The 20781-nt window shown below is 41.3% G+C and overlaps 1 protein-coding gene across 5 annotated transcripts in view; it reads left to right on the top strand.

Moving 5' to 3' along the window:
* Positions 1-20781, top strand: part of LOC112457430 (ETS-like protein pointed) — a 102063-nt gene that overhangs the window by 67684 nt on the left and 13598 nt on the right. For 4 of the 5 annotated variants that reach the window (XM_025020469.1, XM_025020467.1, XM_025020470.1 and 1 more), the window contains 3 exons: positions 3293-3409; positions 6682-6885; positions 11474-11737. In XM_025020469.1, coding sequence (XP_024876237.1) covers positions 3293-3409; positions 6682-6885; positions 11474-11737 — 585 coding nt within the window. The remainder of the gene's footprint in view (positions 1-3292; positions 3410-6681; positions 6886-11473; positions 11738-20781) is intronic. The other variant, XM_025020471.1, reaches the window with a different exon arrangement.

Below are 20781 nucleotides of genomic sequence, written 5' to 3'. Positions count from 1 at the left end.
ATGGGTAGTAATGATATTGTCAAACTTGCACATACAAATGTGTAGCATACATTGAACTATGAGTATTATGTGCTGCGAGAAATTTGTAATAAGGAAGTAGTTCTCATTCTGAATCTAAATGCACGTTCCTAAACTTATTTAAAAAAAAAAAGTGTTGCAACTACTCTGATCACGAGTGTACGCAGAAAAAAAAGAAGTATCAAATCAAGACTTATATAAGCAAGATTAATTCGTAATCTTAAAATGAGGTAAGTATATATTGCGTTAAACGAAGAAAACTTGCTTGAAAGTTATTTATATATTTCTACCAAGATGCAAGAGTACCAAGAAAAAAAAAGTTGAAACGATAAGTTGAAATTCTTATAAGAATATTATAGATTCTTGCATACATGCAAGTATATAAGTCTTAATTCAACACTTCTTTTTTTCTGTGTAGACTATAATAAGAATCCTTTATATTTCATAACGTATCCCATCCATTGCTATTCTGATATTTAGATTTTACAGTATTCTCGTAAAAAAAGTTACGAGATAAATTTTTCAGATATTTCGACATTTGAAATATCTCGTCGTTTATTTGCTGAAACCCGAGACAGAAATGTTGTCTCCCAACATTGTACCGATAAGCAACGTGTATTCACAGTTATAATTTCGTTTTTTTTTCTACAGGTTATCTCGTTTATTCTACAGAGTGTGTCTAAATTAAGCGTGTCTAATTATTCCCAACTACACGCGCGGACTTTAAAGTTTAACTAAGGTTAGATATAGGATAAAGAAAATATTTTTGTCGGTTGGCATTAATTGCTCGGAGAACGTATATAACTTGGTCATTGCGCCGATCGTCCGCAAGTAACGTAAAGCCTATATGCAAATTTATGTTGAACGTGTCGGGGGTCAAATGCCATTTGGGTCGCGGGCCTCGGGTATTTTAAATTTCCATTCGATTAAGTAAAAGATCGCGCACCGTCTAACCCGGCATCGATCGATCCGATCGGTAAGCCAAATACGTTTTATAAAGAAACAAGAAGAAGATGGGAAAAAAAAGAGGAAAACTCGTTAATCCGCGATGCATCAACTTGCAGCACCTGCCAGCGAACGTATCGCGATATCTCGATCTCTATCGTTATATTCAGGCTATACAAATGATATACTACGGATACGACCGTTCTGATTTATAACGCAATGTGCCCATATAAAGCTTTCTAGAATAGTCGCGGAATCTACGAACGCGATACCTAAAAACTCGATATATAAGCTCGGACTTTTATGCGCTTAACTCGCAGACTTATACTTCTTTACTTTGCATATGCGTTGTACAATCTGGGATAAATTTTTCCTTGACGCCTTAAGATGTAATGATTTTGAAACTAGCCAAATAAAGTCTCACAAGTAGGTATCTCACATGTTTATTTTGAAACTAGAATTTCTATGTCCAAAGAACGATGCAAAAACGATGTAAATATGTCGTAATTATTAGTGTATAACTCGTATATTTATAAAATTAATATATGAAAGTGAGAAACTATTTAGAGTATTTATCAAGAGAAATTCAGAAAGAGAAATTTTTTTTATATTATTGCATTAATATAAGTTATCACGTCAATCGTCAAATTCATATTTTCTTAATTGAATATCTTCGAAAAGAAGGATCTTCTCACGCAATATATTTTTACAGCAAGAAATTACCTGGTCATCATTTATGGAAACGGTTGAATAATTTTTTTTTATTAATAATAAATCGGCGTGACGGATCGAAATGCATAATCCTGAGCGCGCAATATTGTGAACCGCGAGTCGAGATTATCGCGGCGTCCTCGCACGAGCGACGTAGCGTAGAGTTGCAGACGTCGTTCCTGCGAAACTTCGTCCCTTTGAAATTCCACTCGCGTGGCCGCGCCGCGGTTGCGCCGTTGGCACGTGAATTTTCAATAGATCTCCTCGCACCCGAGACGCACCGCTCGCTCGTCCGTCACGCATTTGAACGGCGTCGGCGGGACGGGGCCTATCTTTGGGCTACGCGACCGGGCGCAATTTCGGACGCGTCTTACATTCGACGATGCTCACAAATACAAGCTCCTTCCAATAAAATCCTCTATAAATACGTTTACAGACTTTAAAAGAATAATTCCCTAAGCATTTCGAGCATTCTATTAACGTTATCCGTTATCAATGCAGCATATCTTGAATAAATTGACATTTCTAACTAACATTTCTTGTGCTACAATCGCGTAGCTACTAATGGACGAAGCGTCCCGATATATCGTTATATCTCGCCGCGGAGATCGCGAGAACGATTGAGTGCCGTAGAGTGCCGTCTTTCGTTCTACGCCGTAGAACAAGCGCAGCAACGACGACGACGGCGACGGCGACGGCGATGCACCTGCCTGCGCTGGCGGCAGTTGCACCCCTCTTTATGACGATGCCTATCTAAGATGGCTGTGTGTGCCCCCTTCGTTTCGCTTTTGCTCGCCTCGCCGTTGCTCCGTGCTCCGTTGCTGGTAGCCGTGCGCGCGACACCTGACGCACGTACGCGCTCCGGCGCGGCACTCGTAAAACGCGCCGGAGCGCTCGCGCACACGTGGGGCATATACACGCGGCTTGCACGCGAGCGCGCGCACCTCGCCTCGCCTGTGAGAAGCGACATTAACCCGCCTTCTCACACATACGGAAAGCGCTACACGCGCTTATAAGCTCCTCTTCCCCGTTTTACCTCGTCGCCGCCTCTCGACTCTCGTTCGACCGGCCGACCTGGCGAATCCGTTTCAATGTGCCTTTATTTTAAATAAAGGCGTGCTACTATTAGCTCTCTGTCGCGGGAATCAACACATTGGCGTATCGCTAACTCTCGTTATTGAACACTGGCCGCACAATTTGTACCAGATTCGTATATAATATGCGCGGAATTTTTCTCGGTCGTTTCGAGAAATTCAGATATTTTGTCCCGCGCATATGTATGTATAAGATTGTATATTTTTTTTACGAAATATTGAAAGTAGACCAAAGAATGTTGTACGATTGTTAACAATTGCATTATATAAAGAAGATTAATACCTTCATTTATATAAGTAGATATATTTCTTTAAAAAAGAAAAAGTGAGAGAAAATTAATTTATATCAATCGATCAAAAGGAAAGTTGCAATATCTGTAAAATATGAAAGAAGAATAGAAAAAGAGAGAGAAAGAATGCAATCTAAATGCAATCACGAGTATATTTATATTTAAATATATTCTTTCAGTTTAAGTCATTTAAGTGTATTTATATATTCAGTGTCTTTTTATATTTTTTTATAGATATACCGGCGCAAGTGCCGCCGTTAACACCTGGGACCAACAAGAAAATGTCCGAGGCTCTGGAGGCCTCCTTCGGATCTTGGGAAAAGGAGCGACTCCGCTTGAATATAACTAAAGGTCAGCTTTTATTCTCACTACTCTTGATTATACTTCTTCGTAATTATTCTTATAATCGTATCATTTTTTTTCTCGTAAAATCGCGTAATTACAAAGCGTCACGTAATCATAAAGCGTGTGCTTTTACATCGGACGAATGTGTCGAATGCGTCCAGTTGCGAAAGTTTCTTTATTATAAAATTGTAAAATCTAGATAGTTAGACTATCTAGATAGTTAGACTATCGTTAATTGAAATCCGCGTGACGGTCGCCGTGATTTCAAGTAGATCAAATCTTTTGACTCGTAACAATAGTAATCTTATGAACGCAAACAATGTTTTCTGATTTTTCATACTGGTTTATATGATCCGGAATTTATGATCCTTGTACCGCCTCACCGCGCAAGTTGTTAAAAAATCGCTGCGGGCGCACAGAAGGGGAGAAAACACACGCACACACGCATGCACGCTCGCACATTCGTACGTTTGTATTTACTTGCGTGCCTGCGTGCGTGCGTGCGTGCGTGCGTGCGTGTGCGAGAGGCGCGCGTAGACGCGGGTGCGCGCGATGTGACGCGATGTGCGACGAGGCGGCCGGCGATGTGCAGGAATTGTGAATGTGATGTTGATGGTTCTGATGGGGAGCCGATGCCACACATCCGGTATGCGCATTCAGAGCCACGCGGGTGTGACGTTACTTCCGGTCTACATGCCCCGGGTTCGTACCCTCCAGGCCAGATCACCTACAGTCTGACCTCCGTGAACCGAACGAGCAACCTCCACTGCTCCTCTTGCCATTTCACTTCGAGCCTGAGACCCCGCCGCGTCGCGGTCCCTGAATCTTTTATTTTTCAGAAAACATTAAAGCATCATTAATAGCACATATTAATAAAAAAAAGTTTACTAAGGTTTACTTGACTCTAGCGAAATTAGCTCTTCTTTGCGAAAAATGATAAAAAAATTGTTTAATATATAATTAATTAAAAAATTAGAAGTTAAAGCTAGGAATTTGAGTGTCCTTCGTAGACATAATTAATAGATTACGCTAAAAAATCTGTCAATATCTATTGTGGCGTCGAAGAATATATATGAATATATATACGAGAACGCGCGTACGCTTACTATAAAGAAGACGCAACTTGCATTCACAATTACGTTTTGACGCGTCATATCGCATTCGCTATTATGATTTATTCAGAATCTATCTCCCTTTTGAATAATAAATACCATCGTAAGGATGCTTCGACGTATAAAGATGGATACTTTCAATCCTCGTGAGTCTCAATATCTTTTATACGTTATGATAGACTTCAGTTGCAATCAAGATATATCTAAATCGATCGATCGGTCGATTTAGATATACATACCGCTATCTCGAAATCACAGACGTAATGGATTTAAAGCGCGGCATCTGCTCGTTATCTATAAAGATCGAATATCCACATGCACTCGATAAGTTTTACTATTTACATTCTCCATCAATATCGTAGCGGCAATCAAATATACAATTGGCAAATATCAACATTGTCTAATTCAGCTGTTTAGTGTTTAATTGATGAAAACGGAAAGAAAAAAAAGGGGAATATAAAATAATATATTGATAATGAGGATCTCTATTATGCATGCAGCGATCGACCAGTAACAGAGAATACGTGTGCAGCGCGCGAGCGTGGACTTGTGTTCGAATGCGAGGCGAGAAAGAGAGTGTAAAGTCTGCTAACAACGCTTACGAGAAATAAGTTGGGCAAATATCGGTACGATCCTCAAACATCGGCGGTCGCTTTGAACGTGCCGTGCCATTGCCGTTAGACACTCTTGTTGCCTTGGTACTCGTTCAACTTTTTCTTCCTATATTTATATTCTATCCCACGCGAAAGACGTCAATTCATTTCGTACTTTATCGATTCCGCGAATAACGTCGCCCGCTCCGTCGTGCAGTCCTATATCTATTTTTGAATTTGCATTTGTGTCACGTATTAAAAATCTTATATATTTATATGTGGATGCCAGGAAAACCTCTGCCGTCGCGTCGAATTCATTATCGTTCATTTGCATTGCACCCTTATACACGAAGCGATTTTATTCAGGGAGGGGACAGGACGAAAAATTCATTTCTATTAGGAATATTATTTTTATGAAAAAATTAGAGAGAGTTGTCGTTATCATTTCTCGAAGATAACTCGTGCAATGTGACAAAACTATTTTTATCGTGTCTTCTGTCGTATCTTGAGTATCTTCTTTTAGATTCTCTTTTATCTCCTGCTTGATATTGATTTTTTCTATAACAAAATTTTTGGAAATACTTCTATATTTAATTAAAATTTATTTTAATAATGTGTGTAGCATATATTTTTAATACAAAACGGTGTTCTATTTTCTTTTTATTTCTTTTTTGTATATTATAAAAAAACGTATATTTTTAAATATTATTGCGCTTAACTTATTACAATGATGTAGAGACGTAAAAAGACAAGTGTATGTAGGGTGTTTTGAAAAAAAAATAAATAAAAGAAGAATTAAATTTTTACTTTTACGCCCACTCGACATTTTTTTCGGAACACTCTGTATTTCGGCCTCTCTCTTCGGGAACTTTACGAGGCTAGACTTCGGATTCGAAAACCTCTTGCTCGCATCATTAGTGTTAAAGGACGTGGTAAAGGCTACGAGATTGTGCGAGCAAAGTTATATACATTAGCGAGTCGCTACGTTGGCAACTCCTGTTTGCATTATGAGCCCAACTGTACTTTTACGCAGCGAGATACCACGAAACAATGCAAGACACGCGTGCAAATATGGGCGCGCACCTCAAATGGGACATTCCGATGTTTCTCGGTATTGCTTCCACCAAAGATGGTCGGCCTGGGCTCCGACTAACGATCGCGCGCCGTCACAAACGTCGACGTATGTTCGACGTTTCTTCGATATATCTTTCGGCCGTCCGAACGATCTCGCTCTCAGATGACCACGGATAAGTAAAAATCTTTGTTTTGGAAGTTTAGAGTAAAGTCCAAATGTCACCCTCCCTGATAATTTGAGAAATTAGAAGCAATCGCTGTCTAAACAATGACAATGACGATAACTCAAGCGATAACTCGTTTTCTGTTCTGCATTCAATAAAGATGAAGGGATAATCGATTTTCTATGGCATTCTGATATCGTTGAGAAGATTTGTTATCGCCAGGATCGCAGGAGCCTGGCGATAAACGGTCATCGGTTCGGGAATACGACTCGCCGAGATTGTTGCTAGAGGGCAATCCGGTCCTTATTTTTGTTTTCTTTTCTTTTTTCTTCCAGACCCGAGGCAATGGTCTGAAGCAGCTGTTGCCCACTGGTTGCACTGGGCTATCAGGGAATTCTCGCTGGAGGGTGTGGCGATGCAGCCGTGGCAGCACATGACTGGGAAACAGATTTGTGCCATGGGGAAGGAATCCTTTCTAGCACGTGCCCCCGCCTTCACGGGCGACATCCTGTGGGAGCATCTCGAGATCCTGCAAAAAGGTGCGTGTTCCTCATACGAACGGGGCTATCGGGTCCGTCAGTCTACCTCGAACATCCCCTACTTCGAGTATCCGATAAATCTGATGAGCGATTATTTTATATCAATCCTCAAGATATTTTTAATAAGCGTAATACATGAAATCTCTCAACGAGAATTTGTGCGAGGAAGCCTGATGAGACAGATTATAATACTTACAATAATAATAATGCGTTACTCGACCGGACATATGACGCCTCGATTAAACACTGCCATGAGTCACATACTGTCAGCTATTAGTGGCATTACGTGATAATTATGTGATGATTATATTATTAGGAATGGCTACTGATAATAATCTATTATATCGTAAAACAATTCCGGTAACTATTATTCTAAACTATTATTCTACCGCAAACATTTTTCTAGTTACCTTATCTCCAGACCGTCAACGCGAAGGAGTTTCTATAATACAGACATTACAGTGCATGAAAAATTTTTAAATTAAATCGAGTAACGATTAACAATTAACATTATTTAATTTTATTAGCATGGAGAGAATGATTAACAATTCTTATATCGTGCAATATTTTTGGTGTACGAAAAAAGATTCTTTCCTGTTAAAAATAAAACATTGCGACAATAGTTAAACATCGCGATCGATCTTGCGTTTCTTACACGCTGGATGCCCACCGATGACCCCGGTGTCGCGAATCCGGGGTTAATCGCACAAGAAAAACGCTCGTACGCGCTACGAACTTTTTACGACGGACACCATCCGTCGCCGTCGACAAAACCGATCGAATTTCCGTAAAATCGCGATGTCACGGCGCAGCGTACGAGCAAAAGGACTCCGGCGAACAATGACGTGGGCGATGGGGCGGTGCGCGCGGGTGGTGGCCATCTCTCTCTTCTCCTCCACCTCCTCCCGTGTCACTCTCCCGTTTCGTAGCGTTGAATCGAAACCCCCCCCCCCCGTTTTTACCTCGCACGCAGCGCGAAGAGAATGAAGCGGAGGAGAAGAAAGACAGAGCACCATAGAAACTCTCATCCCGGATATCCGCCGAAAACGGTGCAGCGCCATTGCCGCGGCCACTTAGACGCTTTTTCGGGGGGGCTATACTCGCGTGCACCAAAGAATTCACTCGAATTTCGATCTCGCGTACCGTCAATGGCCGAGCCTCGATTCGGCTGGTCCCTCCTATTAGATTCCCCGTGCCCTTTTATGGTACGTGCGCTCAAAACAGCAAGTCAAGTTCGCCATAAATGCGCCGTTCGATCGTTTTTAGATTTAACAAAAAGCAGAGAAAATTCAAAGGAAAGGTACATCTATATATGTCCTTGTGTAGGACGGACTGGAGCAAGTGGAGAAACGGTGCACAAGTGGAAAAATATGTAATAGGAGTTTCGCTATAGATAAATTTAGGTATCTAGAATTTCAGCATAAATTTTACAAATTTTACATGCACTCCTGGCAGGGCCGATATTTCAATTAAAACCAACTTGCTACTTATGGTTCCATTTCTATCAATGTGGGTTAACTTTAATCTCAGTTTAATTTACTTTTTATCTTTTTCTAATTCCGAAACTAGAAAAAGATAAAAAGTAAAAGTTAAACCGAGATTTAAATTAATCTGCATTGATAATTGATAGAAATGGATATTATTCAGACTTCTATTTTCTTCATTATTGTTTAATTTCTTTCATAAATTAGTCAACATTAATTTTATATTTACATTACGGTTATGATTTTTAGAAAAATGCAAGGATATTAATTATCTCCTGAATTTGACAGGTAATAGAAATAATGAAATAAAATTAGAATGTCTATATTTTTTGTCGAATATCTACATCGGTTGTATCAGTATCAATATATTAAACTCGAGCCACAGATAATCTTATCGTAAATACAATTTAATACATAATTTTCTTTCATACATTTGTGTATGTCGCTAAAGTAAGTGATAAGAATATTCAACCAAAATCATTGTCTCATTAATTGTTAAATATATTAAAAACCATATCTACTGCGTGACGAAAAAACAATAAAACAATTGAGGTAAAAAAAGGAAAAAAGGAAAGATAGAGACTGGAGGGGGGTGACTAAAGGGGGAGACTTAAGAAGAGATAGGAATACAGATGGAGGAACAAGGAGCTGAATAGATCGAGATAGATAAAAGCAGATCGTACGAAATGATGCGGCAGGAAGCGGAGGTTCGCTCGTGATTTAACTCCCGTTAAGTAAAACCCCGTACTTCCTTATCGATTATTCATGTCGCCTCATCATTGGCACTGAAACCTCGGCTTAATCGACTAGCGCGATCTAAGGACGACTACTAACGGTAACTCACCACAAAACTCGAGATTCGTCTCGAATACGTAATTTCTCTCCCTTGTATCGAAAGGGAGCGTGTAAATAAGCGCGAGCGAAGTAGAATTCTTAACGTTAAGCTCGGCGTTACGACATAGTTTCCTGATGAAGAATGATTCACACATTATGTGTGATTAACAACAAAACGAGTTTTATATCAATTAATAAAACATAAATCATGAATAAGCGTTAACGCAGAATTTTGCAGGAAATTATCAAAAATTGTCTAAATTTAAAAAAATTAATATTCTTTAAGTTTTTTATTTCTGACTTAAATTTTTGCGAGCGGCCAGGCTGCTTTTGTAAAACTACGATTACGCTCTGTTTCATTATTATCCACGCGTGTTGGAAATGAAGGAGAGATACGTACATGGCTGTGTGATTTTGCGGATAGCAGGCGCGGCGGGGAAAGAGTCAAATAAAAGCGTCATCGTCGTCGTCGTACTTTCCACATTCCAGCCGTGCAATTTATTATTGTGCTACGATTGTGAACGATGTAGCCGGCCGCGCCGCGTGATCCCTCTGACCGAGGCGACGGTAATTTAACTGAAGCCTAGCGTGCACCCGACGCTCGCAGTCGCGACACGACGTGGGTAATCGCTTTGATTCCGCGAATGAGAACGGATGTTAGGAAACGCTCTTGCGTTGTATAAAAAAGTAGAAACTAAAAAGTTGTATCTTCCTGTCGCGGCGATACCGATCGGATTCACGGTGAAATTCATTAATGCGATGCGTTTCGCCATCGTCGAGACGAATGATCGATCTCTTTTGTACGTCGGTATCGAATGGAAACTTGGATTAATCGAAAAATTTTCCCATTGCTTAATCGTGGTTAAATAATTACTTGATTAAATAAAATGTCTTTCTGCGCACGCAATTCACTTTGCACGTTTCGACATTTATCTCGCTGTAAACAATAAAGGCGCGATTTTTATTTCTCGCTTAAATCGTCGCTTAGAGAAATCTTGAGAAAATTTAATTTTTTACTCATTCTACACGAATAAATTTTTAAGCGATCTCTATTTACAACAAACGCGGGCTGTGTCTTAAATAATTTTTTCTAATATAAATCAATTTTTATTTCTGGTAATTCAAGAATTATTTGATATTTGAAAAATTAGCGGGTATACAGGAAGTTTATTTCAATTTTCTCCTCCACTGCATAAGTAATTAATAGAGTCGACAGTGTGTAAACGTGAAACCGAAGAGAGAACAGTGCATAGTGACTGTAGTAAAGATTATTTGCATATTAAAAGCGAAAAAAATGTAACAGAGTGTAGGAACATGGAAAAAAAGGAAATATTCATGGCACGTACGTCGTTTTACATTTCGAGTCTACGATTGTTTCCACGAGAGTTCCTAGAAGCCTATATAGAAACACCGACGATGAATCACAGCAATGTGGCGAACATCTCCTTCGCAATACGGTCGCGATGATGATAGTGCTACTCCAGATCGTTAATTACGATTGCGATCCGCGATGCGCGAAACAATCGTACTTACGGGGAATCACTTGATGACAAATAACGTAATATTTTATTCCTGTCATAATCAACACGCGCTGAAAAACTACCAGGGCACACATGCCGCCGCGATAACTGTTATCACGTGAAGATAAGGGCCTTAATTATTACGATTAACATGTTCACTGTCTATGAGGTATACGTGACCATTCATGTGTGCACGTGCACATGCACGAGGCGTACGCGCCCCCGTGGACAGGGAACAAAGCACACTAGAATACAGTTCTTTTTTTTATCGCTAATGTTCTTGTTTAGTTAACGGCTTAATCAAGACTCTGATATACGAAACGTATTTTTTTGGAAGAAAATATTTAATCTAATTTTGCGACATTGTCAAATAAACAATTAGGATCTATATCGTTGACACGCGATTTAACTTATAAAACTCTTATGAAGAATAAAATTATAATAATCGCGGTCGAGGAAACGGGTTATGTAAGACAAATATCTTTTTTTGCGTAAAAACAAAATGGAAAAATGTACTAGAGATCTTTCTTAGTCAACGCACATTATTAACGTTAGTAACGTGTCATTATGTTTTTATTTTACAGTTTTTATAAAATCGCGAATGGGGTAACGTTTATAATTCCAAGACTGGTTCAAGTAACTCGGTGACAGATAGGAACGGGGGATGACGCGAGCCTAACTGCTTAACTCGCGAAGGCACACAAACAGACGTGCAGCTCGGTTGAGGATTTATCTCCGTTTTACATTTAGATGTCGACGCAGCGAAGGCCTCTCTGGAGAACGTGCCGGCGAACTTGTATGAAAGCGTATGCGTGCCAGATTTAGGTGATTTTTTGGGATACCAGGGTGGCGGCCATCAGGTGGCAACACCAGAACATAAAAACCCGTCGACGCCCGCCAATTCGGCCACCTCCAACTCCTCCGGTCCTCCTCAGAGCGGTACGCAACAACAACCCCCGATACAACCCTCTTCGGGCGCGGTGTCCCTGCCATCGAGACAGTATCATGACGATGGTAAGTCCATTTTTACTATTCCTCTCCGCCTTCCTCCGCCGCGAACAACTATTCTCGGACTTACGGGTATAGGAAATCCCATTTAGGCAACAGTGACGTCTTGCGCCAGTATAGCAAATTTCTGTGGAATAATTCCAAATTTGGGGGGGGGGGGATTTCCCTTCGTTGCAAAGTATCGAGGACTGGGTTTCTCTAAAAAGTACGAGATGAAAAGTCACGTTATTAATCTCTGTCTAGAAACGCGCGCGCGCGCGCGTGCGCGTAATTAGCGTTATCATTGACGATAGTGCCAGATGATGATTGCAACGAATCTCGCTTCCTACAGCACTCTTTCCTTTCCGATGCTGATAATTACTCGCGCGCATATGCAAGGGACCGCTAAGTTGCGCGACAAGACGGTTTTATTTATTTCCCCGATTGCAAGTACAAACGAAAGCGTGGAGGAGTTTCTCATTGTTACGTCAGGACGGCGCTGATAACATCTCTCAGGTTGGTGCGTTTGCACGTGTTGCAAACACAAACCTCTCATTATCGTCACTGTTCGTTCCTCATTTAGCATTTCTTCGTCGTCGTGCCGCGGGGTACCGCGTCGGCGACAGCTCGCGATTTCACCGGCGCGCGTATATATATGCCTAGAAATCGAATCGTCAAACGCCCGGCCTCTCTCAGGGCTGATTGCGATACGGCTCGTTACAGCGCGCGGCACAAGTGAGAGGGTGGGCCCGGCCGTTTTGTCGGCCGAAACAAAAGTCCGAAACTCGAGAAACTCGGAGACTTTTTATTATAGGACCCCCATTAGTCGACCGCATTTTCGGCCTTTATGTAACACTTTGTTTTGTCCATTATATTCTTCACGTAGCGCGGTAATCACGAGAGAATATTGTTGAACCTGAAAAACTTATTCTTTATTGCGGCTCGCACACTCTTGAATTCTCGGTGAATATACGCCACATACATAATATCTGAATAACAAACGAACTATCCCACAATCATGTATGATAGTTCGGAGATAACATCGGAGATGATGTAAGCCGCCGGCATATTCAAACTCATTTTTTTTTCTCTTCCATTTTTCTGCGGAATTCCCTGCGGAATAGCTCTCTCGCGGTGCTATTCTATTCATTCAGAAGTTTTGTTACAATCTCTTGAATCGCGACGTCTCTCGATCGCGGCCGCGAAGCGAGAGAAAGAGACACATTACCCGGGAGGACGGTGCGTCAAGTTTTGCTGAATCTTTTTGTTGAATGGACGAGCATCTATTGCGTAATGATTTTGTTATTGTACAACGCGTTGCGCAATGCGGTCGACGAGAGATTTCGCTAGCTCGTGTGCTCGAACTAAGAATCGTATTATTCACTGGTCACGAACCTAGTTTTAATTTCTTTACGGCGCGCGCGGAGAACGAATTGCCGAGTGAAAATATCAACGCTAACGCTGGCGCAACGCGGTCGTATAAAATTTCTCTGTTGCGCCCGTTATGACGTGGAGAATTTTTTGCACAAGCGCGTGCGACCCAGTTTTTCTTTAACTATTAACGTTTGATCATTTATCTCTGGCTTTGACCGATTTACTTTCGCCATATGCGCCTTATCCATTGTAAAATCAAATTCATCATTACGTGACGAATCAACTCTCCCCAAGTGCGTTTTGCACAACATATTAACGTGCCGCTGACGAAAGACCAAATAGCAACGTTCAACGTGCGTTTAACGAAACGTTTGTAGCTTTTATGAATTATGCTTCAATGTATTTTAACATATTACAATAGTCGGCAAAATCTGCTATTGCATTTGTGGAATTATAATGTTTCGATATTTGATGTCGCGAAATTTAAATCGTAAAATACCTACGGAGAAGTGCTAATGTGCGTTTTTTAAATACAATTTGTGTTTCAATTAATTTTATCTTCCCGACTTTATTAAGTTTCTTAAACCATTCAGAGATGATCACAGAACGCGACAGAAAATTTAAAAAGAAATTATTAATTCGATTATCAGTAATTTACTGTAATTAAAAATGTAATTAGCAATTTTGAAGTCATTAACACGCGGAATTGTGATTGATAAGCACGTGGCGCAACATCTTGCATTTTCATTTCATCGTTAGGGACGTTACGAAATGGAAAGGAAAAAAGATTCGCGTCAGAGAGGTGACTCGCAATCGCTGAACTGCGGTAGCTGAAACTGCGATTTTGCTCGCGTATATACTATAACTCGCGGCATTTATCAATGGGAGATAATCCCAGTCGCGCGACGTGTCGTTCCGTAATCCGTGCATCGCGTATACACTCCGCTCGCAATCGCAAGTGCGTTGATGTCGGGAGACTCGGGGAGGCACGCGCAATAGGACGACGGATGGAATGGAATAGAATGGAACGGAGAGCGGAGAGTGGAGGAGAACATTATAAAGCGAGTCTTCGTACGTATAGCGCACGGGTAACAATTACCCTGGCGAGGGGCCTTACGTCACTGCAGCAGTGACCGTGGGTGAACGAGGGAAAGTCGGGTCCTCTACACGCTCCGCCGCGGACAATAGAGACGATTCGCCCGCGCCGCCCCGCGCCGCGCCGCGCGTGTGTCTACCACGATATAACGCGCACGCACATACATACCTATACGCGTACGTGGACGTTAATGAATGCGCTCGTATATCTCTCATCCCGATTTCAATCGTTCTCGTCTACGTGGAAGGCAGAATGAAACCACTGCCATTAGACCCGACTGACTGAATTAGCCGCTGAAAATTCTCACAGGAGGAATTTTAATAACTATTTTAATTAATTTTAATTTCCCAAAAAGCAACTTAGCAAATTATAACTTTGCAACGGAACAGCTCTATATATTCGGTCCTTTTTGAAAATAAAACGCGTCGAATTGTGCACTGCCTCGAAAGAAGCTATACAAATAATAAAGTTATCTTTATTGATACACTATATTTATTTTTATTAATATACTATATGTAAAATTAATTTAGAAGAACAATGTATTTTTACGTATATGCACTGTTATTTCTTTGAGGCGCAAATAGAAGTGCAAGAGATTGGAGAAAATCTGCCTTTGATACCTTGCACTGGTACTGGCGGATTGCCAAAATATCGTGTAAAATATCAAAGGCCGATTTTTTCAGACTGTAAAAATTTGGCAAGCGCCGACTGATATTCGTTCGTGCGACGCGACGTACGCCAAAGTGCTCCGGCTTGGCTGGTACCGTATGTACGCGTCTTACGAACGGTCGTCGTTACAAAGCGACCAACACAGACGTCTGTATAATAGACTCATTATTTCTGCTTGCTAAAGCACTGTTACGTTATGTATCACAGCTCTTCGAGGTCTCTGGTTCGACTCTCGCTTATCCTCGCTTTCGACCTCCTCGTATCGGAACCGATGTATCGCTCTGTTATTTAGAACCGAATCGACTCGGTACACTCTTTAATTGCACTATTAGAAACCTAGATGAGCTCTAAGATTCTTCGACGATGTTAATATACAATATTTAACCGCGCTAATTGGACCGTTCCGCATCAAACTCGCAATGCCTAGAAATTTATTTCAATTTCAAATTTAAATAAGTAATAATATCACAATTATCACAAATTTTATATCTTTCCTTCAGTTTATTTCTCAAAGGCAAAAATTGCTCTCTGAATTCGCGTCTCTTTCTTCGATACTATACAACTCAGATTATTATCGCGAGTTTGATAACAATATCGTAACATTGTACAATATTGTCGAATATTTACAGAAGTAGGATACAATTCGGCTGTATTCGATTATGGGTCTCCTACCGTTTGAATCCACGAAACCAGGTAGTAGGCCCTTAGGATGAATTTCGTGAACGTATCGACGATGATATAGCGCGTGCTGTCCATGAAGACAAGCGCCAAGCTTGTCGCGTATTCATCGCTTCGTGTCACGTATCGCGCGCACGTGCACGGATCCACAAACACGCGTAACGTATATGTGCGCGTGCATATTATGCATAAATTAGCGGTAGCGAGCGCGGGGACGAGAGATCGAGAGAGGGTCGAATCCCCGCGCGCGAAAGCGACGCGACGCTCGTGTGGTTTTACCAAGCATACACGGTGTCCAAAAAAGGATCCGTGACGTCCATCGGTAGCGTTTATGGGAGAGAGGAGCGACTGGTCGGTCGTGCCAGCGAATACAATGATTATTTGTTAAGCAACCCCCGCGTAGTAACTAATGTCTTCTGTCTCTCTCTCCGTCACTTTGATTGTACTTTGTAAGCAATTTTGATTGCTCGAAGTTTTCTATACATAGAAAATTGTCCGATAAAGAAAGTTAATCTAAATGTTTATTTTTTTTTTGCGTAATTGACAAAGATCTGTAACTTTATCAAGAACTTCCCTCGAAGTAACATAACTCTCACAATCAAAGAAGAATGTTTTTTTTCTATAAATCATAGTCAATTATGTACGAATGATGGATATCTGGATTTCATAAATCGAAATTTTATCTATTCTTGAAATTTGTGCGCAAATTTCAGGATAAGAATTAATGCCTTACTTCATTTCTCGCTGCGTTTTTATGTCGAGCGCCAGAGGCCAGAGCAAATTGCACGCAGTTCCTCAAACCGGTATACTTGATATGCGATTACAGCTACGGGAAGCTTAATAGGCGCGATAATAAAACCGTATTAAAACCGCGGTAGCGCGCACTCTCGAATGGCACTTAGGGCGAACGAGAGCCACGCAATCTCCCGCGTCGCGGAAGAATCTGATAATACGTGGTGTTGCGTTGCGCGAACATGCGTTACCCAGCGGCGTCATACGGTGCCACCGCGAATAACCCGAGGAGAAAGATATAAAGAGCGACTGCGTAGCGGGCTAGAAGTAGAGGCTCGCCTAGGGGTGAAGCGAATAGAAGAAGGAAGAAAGGGGCGCGCCTGCGGGGAACGCGGAGGGCCGGGGGGAGAGCGGGAGGGGTAGTTGGCACAGGTTGTATTCATTCACTCGTTCATTCATAGTTCGTACACCGCCTCGAGGGTCTACAAAGCCTCTTGCTCATTCAGAACTCGTGACACGACCGTGTGGCATACGCACGCACGTGTGCGTGCACGTACGCATGCACGTACATACGTATGTGTACGTTCTTTTTTTTTTTCGTCCTTTCTTTCCCGTTCGTGCGTATCGTCCTCCTTCTCGTCGCCGCCGCCGCCGTCGTCGTCGTCGTCGTCGTCATCGTGGTTATCGTCAAGGTTTTCGTACACATACGCCGTGATGAACGGCGTAAGGTAAATATACGAACCGCGGCCGGAAATAGAAAAGTACGTTCCTTCTCTGGTATAAATGTCTCGCACCGCAGAGTTTCTATTTCTTCTGTAAGAATTTTAACGTTATTTTAGTCAGATTCGTATCGAAAACAATCATCACGCAAGTGATTATCAGTGGTTAATGCGGAACAGTTAATTTATTCTTATGCTTGATTGTTACTTACTTCCTCTCGAAGATAATTGAAAAGAAAGGAAACAGAAGGACGTTCGTTCTCTTCGTTATTTATTTAATAATGCATTTTCTTAGGGTTAAGACACGCGAATTGTTACAAAATAGGTGCATGTATCTTCTCAAGATTGATTATTGTTATCTCCAAAATAAAATAAATATGCATATATAATTTTTCTCTTTCTATATGCAAATAGCTGATGGCAGATATTGCTTTGTACGTTATTTTGGGATTTTTATTAATTACACTATAAATAAAATAAAATCGCGTATTTTCAGTTGACGACCGGAATATATTCAGTCATATATTGGTACATTTAGCATAATCGCGAACGTAAAAAATATCGTGATAGAAGTAAACAAAAGGAGCAAGGAACGAGCGTAAAAGCGAGCAGGGAGCTATAGAGGGAGAAAGAAGGGGCGAGTGAAAAAAGCAGGAGCGATATTCGGAGCTCACGTTACAACCGGAAGTCGCTGGGCAGGACTGGTAGTAAAAGGAAAGGGAGGGGGACCTACCCCAATACCACTCCGGGACGGCAAGATAGTTTTATAATGTCCTCGAGTACTCCTCCCTTAATGCACTCGTAAATGCACCCTCCTCAGAACCGCTTCACCGCAGCATTGTTGCTCACTTCGAGAGCGTGTCTCGATTGAGTGGAAGAATCGCACAGATGTGAAGAAGAGAACCAGATCGTCTTGTGTGACTAGTTCAGTCGAGAATATACGTTATAATAGCGATTCTCTTGGCGGCAGATTTACTAAGATTTTGCATGAACGGGAATTAAATATGGGAATTAACGAACGTTAAATACCTCGATTAAAACCTTCCTAATTTGATATTGAACATAATTTTGTTGTAACAAATTAAATTTTTTTTATTTATATCGAATAATCACAAATAATATTTTTGAAGCAACGTTGCAGGATATCTAAAATTTTTATACCTAATTGTGTAATATATAAATATACATTTTTTATTCTAAATATAGATCAATTTAATCTATAAAAAGAATGAGTTACTATTGAATTGGTTATTAAAGACCTGATTAAATTCGATCGATAATTTGCGATTTTCCGATTGGTTATCTTTCTTTAGATTATAATTATATTATCTATAATACATATACAAAGAGAAAAAATTTATTTAATCGGAGCTAACTTCTAATTGATATAAACAGCTCTTGGTACATTCAATTTCCGGTACTCCCCTCGATGAAAAATCTAATTTTTCTTTAAAATTATATTTAAAGTATTATAGTTATATACATAAAAATTTAAATTAAAAAATGCTTATTTTCTTTAAAAAAGTCCACTTTTTTTCAAGTAATGAAATGATATCAGACGTCGAATCGCAGAAGGCAGAACGAAAATGCAACCTATTTGTACGTTCGACGATCGATTACTCCTCAATCTCAAATAGAAAATAGACGGACAGGTCCGAACGCGAGCGGTAACGAAGCGCGCGCGTTCTTATTGTGCGGCCCTCGTAAGTCCCATTACTATTGCCGCCGAGGCTATACGAACCCGAGAGAGGCACGAGGCGTAGGGGAGTGAGCGCTTCCGGTCCCCTCTGCATCACGTGCGAGACCGCCGCCGAACAGAGAAACCCCCGTTGCCTCGCCTCTCAACATCCGGTCTGTTGCGCGCCTCCACCTCCCCTCCGGTCACAGCCCCTCTCAAAAATAGGCTAGGTCCTTCTCGACTCGCGTCGAACGCGTTCACCACCGCACCGCCGCGCGCGACGGTGACGATCTAACGATCTGACGCGGCGAAATACGCGTAATCGGCGTCGAAATATTTTGGCCGGTTTCTCTTGTCTAGCACGCGTGAAAGAAATGAACGAAAATACGTTACGTAAAATTATAGAGGTTTTTTTCTACAAAATTGCGAATGCTTTAGAAATTGTCTCCAGCGTTTTTTATTGCCTTTTATTTATTTTAATTTCACGAAAGTAGATAATTTTGAAGACTGTACTGAGAGGAGCATTTAGATGAGAATGTTATATTGCATGTATGTTTGGTATAATTATTTTATTAATTACATAAAAAAATATATATTTTAATTTTGTACTCATATGATATATATGTATTATTTATATTATATTTATATTATCTTTAATCGACGAAAGTGATGGAGATATAATAACAATATTATTATACGTTTTAGCAGTGATGCCTAATTAATCAAAGTACATCATAGTAATTATGTCACGTCGACCTTTGTGCAAGTAGACGAGATGCATTACGTTTCGTAATTGTGGCACTCGCCATTATAAATTAGTACGCCATTGCTAATTAGCTAATTATTAACTTGTTATTGGCCTACTATTTACCGTTTCCCAATTGACAATTTCAACGTAACAATCAAATCCCACAAGATATGAGGGAACTCCGCTTTAGACTTTTATTGCGATATCTTATCATCACAAGCGTTTTTCTCATTTGCGAATTTCCTCATTAAGTGACGTCACATACGCGAAATCGCCATTCTTGTTATGAGATAATAACGAACAAGAATTATAAAAGTTCGGACTGTGCGATAAAACAAATGTGTCATTCCTTTATTATTATTATCAATATCGTTGTTATTGTAATTTTATCTCACTTTCACGTCGCATAGTGCTCTACCAGAGATTTTAAAAATTCTTACGTGCATAATTATATTTTGTAATAAAAAAAGGATATTTCAAACAGAAGCTCGACATAACGAATATGAATGAACGAATAAGTTATATACATATATAAATAGCTGAATATAATAAAATATTCAACGCAAAATTTCTAACGTGACAATTTCGAGGTGTCCCACAGTTCAAACCGAATAATACAATTTGCATTTTCTTATTTAACATAAGTAAAACATTGGAAATCGCGAATTAGACGTTGTCCATCGTCGACGATTACAGAATCTGAGGATCGCGTCAATCGAAGGAATAGGGTGTCGAGTACAAACGTACATATACGACGGAATACCGGCAACGATGACGACGACGATGATGATGACGGCAACGGTGGCAGCAGGTGGTTGAAGCTCCGAGGGGGCGTTTTGCGATCTCCCTTCCTTTCGCTGCGAGATCGCTCCCCCCCCCCCCCCCCCCCCTTTTCCCCCCCCCCCCTCGTTCACCCCCCTGAGCAAGCGGCCGGGTTTCCTATCTCGTGCCCCTCCACTCAACGGCAGCCCCACTCGGCAGGCTCGTGAACTCCCACCTTCCACCTCCACCGTGCGGCACCAATGCGACACCGGGATAGCCGTGCGAGACGGTAGAGCCGCCGGCCTGGGCCCCACGGGCAGAGGGGGAGGAAAATGCGATGGAGGATGAAAGAGACGGGGCGCGGAACGGTAGGGACGGGGCGGCCGGCGGGAGCAGCACCGCGGAGAGCACCGTAGAGCGGAAACGGCGCGGCGCTTCGTCACAGTGACACGCGCGCTCGCGTCAAGTGGAGGAGTGTGCGCGAGGAAGAGTGCACGCGAGAGAGAACGATCTCCTGCGACGCGTCTGCTCGACGTCTCTCTGCCGACCGACTGTTCGGCCTACGTTCCGTGGGGACGCCCGCGCCGTGTCCGTACCGGAGTGACCAGGCGTAAA

The sequence above is a fragment of the Temnothorax curvispinosus genome, unplaced genomic scaffold (assembly GCF_003070985.1).
Source record: "Temnothorax curvispinosus isolate PA1 unplaced genomic scaffold, ASM307098v1 QBEX01007779.1, whole genome shotgun sequence".
Taxonomy (NCBI): domain Eukaryota; kingdom Metazoa; phylum Arthropoda; class Insecta; order Hymenoptera; family Formicidae; genus Temnothorax; species Temnothorax curvispinosus.
This window is presented reverse-complemented; position numbering and strand designations above follow the sequence as displayed.